At 45.6% G+C, this 4,660-nt stretch overlaps 1 protein-coding gene across 1 annotated transcript; it reads left to right on the top strand.

The window, feature by feature from the left end:
- Positions 1–837: 837 nt before the first annotated feature.
- On the top strand, positions 838–4,155 carry NHLRC1 (NHL repeat containing E3 ubiquitin protein ligase 1). The gene has a single exon (XM_088475952.1). The coding sequence runs from the start codon at positions 918–920 to the stop codon at positions 2,115–2,117; it is 1,200 nt and encodes a 399-aa protein (XP_088332078.1). The 5' UTR covers positions 838–917; the 3' UTR covers positions 2,118–4,155.
- Positions 4,156–4,660: the final 505 nt, after the last annotated feature.

The raw sequence follows: 4,660 nt of genomic DNA, 5'->3' as shown, positions 1-4,660 counted from the left end.
GTTTCATAACTCTGGGGGCGTGTCCAGCACTCTCGGAGAGCCGGGCAGCCCCCAGAGACTCTTCCCAAACTACCAGCTCCTCCACAGTAATAGGGAACTGGGCCCTACACAATAGCATCACAGTGCAGTGCTCCTGGTCACTGAGGAGGAGCCTGCATTTTGGTGTCATCCCCTCAGAGGGTGACATCCAGTGCAGTCTGAACCCCCCTAGTGACATCACCCCCCCTAGTGGGAAGCTGAAGCAGACCTGGAATGCTTCCACCTAGACTGCTATGTTTTATATATTATGCTCTAATTTCCCTCTCTGTAAGCTGCAGAATTTTGTAATGCCTTTCAATAAATGATAACAATAGTAATAAAAAGTTTCATTTTCAATATCTGTTCATGTTCGGTATATGTAGATAAGCTGACAGTACAGCTTCTCTTAGTTTGTATACTTGATATTATTATTATTATTATTATTATTATTATTATTATTATTATTATTATTATTATTAACAGTTAGATAGCACAAGCATATTCCATTGCACTTTACAATTGGGACTAATAAATTCTTATTCTGAACTTTGTGAAAATGTTGTTTTGAAAACAAATATTTAATATGCACTAAAATTAAATGACAATATTGTAATTTTGTGGAATGTGTTGACTATGTCCAGGGCTCATTGCAATGTTGATACACCTCTCCCATAGTGAACATGAAAACTGCATTCAGTTCAAGATAGCTATGCAATTAGTTAGGCAGATGAAGTTATGCTATTTTAGTCCAATAGGTGGCACACCATACCAAGATATTGAAAGTATCTGCTCACAGTGTTTATAATAATACTGCTGACAGTCTAGGATTGCCTGATCATGTGACATGTTTCAGCATGATCAACGTTTAGCAGTGTTGCTAAGGATTACAGCTACAAGCAATGTCATCACCGGCTCAAAAAGAAATCAGGACTATGAGGGATTTTTTGGATGAAGCAGAAGTGAATTTATTTGAATGCAAGGTCTGTTTCGAAAAATACAGCCAGCAGCAGAAGCATAGGCCTAGGAATCTTCCTTGTGGCCATGTTATGTGTCAAGACTGTGTGTCCTCTCTTTGTCTCCCTGGAAATGAAAGGCTGGAGTGCCCATTTTGCCGCAAAGCTTGCAGGAAGTTGGAGACTAGTGTATGTCTTCCGGTTCTACACCTGTTGGAGATTATAGGACGTGTGGTTCCTGATCATCTGGAAGCTCGTCCTTCAGATTGTACAAGTAATTGTGTATCAAAATTGAAATCTTCAAGTTATAACCTCAACACATCATTTGGAGGTTGGGGTGTACTTTTCAACCCCACTGGCATTGCATTCTGTAAGAAGGCCAGGTGTTTGGTTGTGGCACATGATGGTAAAAAACGAATTACCAGATTCGGAATAAATGGGAAGTGTATGCAGGAATTTGGGACAAAAGATGATTCTGCAAATACCATTGTTTACCCAGTTGGTGTTGCAATCACGCTCGATGGTTACACTTGTGTGACAGATGCTGGTGATCATTCACTTAAAGTGTTTAGTCAATCTGGGAAATGTATGTTGGTTGTCAAACAGCCTTTCAGCTTACCGTGGGGCCTGGGCATTAACCCTAATAATGAAGTCATTGTTTCTGACCCCGAGGCTGGTAGTCTTGTTCTTGTAGGTGCTGATTTTGCCCAAGGAAGCATCAAGAAGAGTTTAAGTATATGTTTTCATTTGAGCCACCCCAGAGAGATTGCGGTCTGCCAGACAAGTGGAGATATCGTTGTGGTAGAACACCCTCCGCAAACCAGCAAAGATTCCTCCAGTACTAGAATTAAAATTTTAAGTAAAGAAATGAAGCTCTTAAGACAAATTGATAGTTTTAGTCTGAGCATGTTCCTTCCTTTAGCCGTTCACACATCTGGAGTGGCATTTGACCAGGTGGGAAATATTTTAGTAGCTGATATAAATAATAGATGTGTAATCTGCTTTCATAAAATTGAAGAATGCAATTCATCAAAGTATATTGTTGCCAGTGGCCTGTCTTACCCAGCGGCACTAGCTGTGCTGGACGACGGCTCCATTGCCATTTTAGACAGCGGCAATCACTCTGTTCTAGTTTACTCTTCGTAATCACTGCTTGCCATTTAGCACCACATTGTTCTCTATTAGGAACTCTACATATACTTCTAAAATAGGGAGAGATGTATCATGCCTTGGAGAGAGATAAAGTACCAACCAATCAGCTCCTGACTGTCATTTTACAGGATGTGTTGTATCTTAGGAATGCAGTAGAGAGTGCACTTGATTTGCAAATTTTTAAACCATCATCAATAATCCATGCATGTGCCACATGGTACTGTTTTCTAAGAATGAACAAGGCCTTAATGGGCATACACACTTGCCGATATTTCGGACGACTGAACAATAACATTATCGTTCAATCGTTCCAAATATCGGCTAGTGTTTATGCTAAAAACGACCAGCGATGTGCGCTCCCGCTGGTCGTTTGCGATAACCCCAGTCGGCTGTACATGCAGCCCAATCTGGGGTTATAGTGAGCGATGCCATGCTGCTGAATGCAGCATGCCCACCCGCTGTCGCCTGTTGCTGGTCGGCATCGGCAAGTGTGTAAACACTTGCCGATGCCGGCACCCCCCCCGGACCCGCCGAGTACAATATCGCCGCATACACACATCGTGTAGTGTGTATGCGGCTTTAGAAACAATGGTGCACAGACATTAAAGTCAGGAGCAGGACCTTACAATCTGTCTCATGTCAGCACTTTCTTGTCAACCTAATATGTACGGTACTTGTTCTGATTTTATGTATGATTGATTTGCTTTGTGTATCATTAATTATTCCCACTGTGGAGTCTTGTGGCACCATTCAAATAAACAATGATAATGATATTATATGACTTAAGTTATATTAAAGAGCAGGTTCCACCACATTCATCACTATATACAGTACATAATATTATTATTACAGGCAGTGGCGTAACTTCATCCCAGGTGCCCGGAGGCAAGATAAATGTTGGTACCCCCCCAAAAAAAATAATGTAAATTAACCACCACCCCCAGCACCAATGCCAGCCCCAGCTGCCGTCACCCCCCTATGCAGTTCCCCCAGTAGTGGTCCCCCTGTGCAGTGCCCTCTGTAGAGGTCCCCCTATGCAGTGCCCGCCTATGTAGTGCCCCCCAGTAATGGTCCCCCTATGCAGTTCCTCCAGTAGTTGTGCCCCTATGCAGTGCCCCTGGTAGTAAGGGCCCCTGTAGTACCCCCAGTTGTAATGCCCTTGTAGTGCCCCCAGTAGTAATGCTCCCTGCAGTGCCCCAGTAGTAATGCCCTTTGAAGTGCCCCCAGTAGTAAGGGCCCCTGTAGTGCCCCCATTTATAGTCCTCCCAATAGTGCCCTAGCAGTAAGGCCCCTGTAGTGCCCCCAGTAGTAAGCCCCCTGTAATGCCCCCAGTAGTAAGCCCCCTGTAATTCCCCAAGTAGTAAGCCCCTTTAGTGACCCCAGTAATGCCTCCTGTAGTAAGCCCCAGTACTGCCCCTGTAGTAATGCCCCCAGTAATGCCAGTAATGTCCCCTGTAGTGCCAGTAATGCCTCCCAGTAGTGCCCCCTGTAGTAATGCCCCCCTGTAGTAAGCCCCAGTATTGCCCCCAGTAATGCCCCCTGTAGTAAGCCCCAGTAGTGCCCCCTGTAGTGAGCCCCAGTAGTGCCCCCTGTAGTAAGCCCCAGTAATGCCCCCCGTAGTGAGCCCCAGTAGTGCCCCCTGTAGTGCCCCCCTGCGACCGCACCCCCTGCACCGCCCGTAGTTACGCCAATGGAGGTGGAGCGCCGATCAGCAGCGCTCCTTCTCCCTGCAGTGCCCGGAACGGCCGGGGAATAATGGAGCCAGGTGCCCCCTTCAGGGCTGGCGCCCGGCGGCAAATGATTCCATTGTCTCCGGGAGTTCCGCCACTGATTACAGGAGCAGTTCAGAAATGTGTCCTTTATGCACGGACAGAGATTTGTACCTAGCTCCACCAAATTTGGCATTGTGGTGTAGTTTGACCAGGATTAGGTTTTTGGAACTTCATGTCAAGGCCTCTGAGGAAACGGCCAGTTGTTTCAAGGCCGAGAAACGCGTTAGTTTTCTCACTAAGGGGTCTATTTACTAAGCAGTGTTAGGGGACAGAGTGAAAAGTGATAAGAAAGTGATAAGGTGCCAGCCAATCAGCTCTCAACTGTCATTTTTCAAACACAGCCTGTGAGATGACAGTTGGGAGCTGATTGGCTGGCACCTTATCACTTACTTATCACTTTTCACTCTGTCTCCTAACACTGCTTAGTAAATAGACCCCTAAGACAGCTACCATTTGCTGAGACACCTACATTCAAACCGTGAATATTGTGGGAACATCCACGTCCACTTCATAACACGGCTTGTCCAGTATTCAGGACTTTCACTTAGATCGCTACCATTTGCTGAGACACCTGCATTCAACCCGTGAATACTGTGGTCACATCCACGTCCACTTTACAAAGGCTTGTCCAGCAACCAATCAGCATTTTACCAGCAGCTGCCAGTGCATTTTACTTCGGACTTAGCAGATCTACAAGCAGGATCAAGCTGTTCTTTTGCAGCGGCTGTCGACACTCGCAACTCCTGTCACAGCAGACTCACAGCG

The sequence above is a fragment of the Taudactylus pleione genome, unplaced genomic scaffold (assembly GCF_031769625.1).
Source record: "Taudactylus pleione unplaced genomic scaffold, aTauple2 ptg000179l, whole genome shotgun sequence".
Lineage (NCBI taxonomy): Eukaryota > Metazoa > Chordata > Amphibia > Anura > Myobatrachidae > Taudactylus > Taudactylus pleione.
This window is presented reverse-complemented; position numbering and strand designations above follow the sequence as displayed.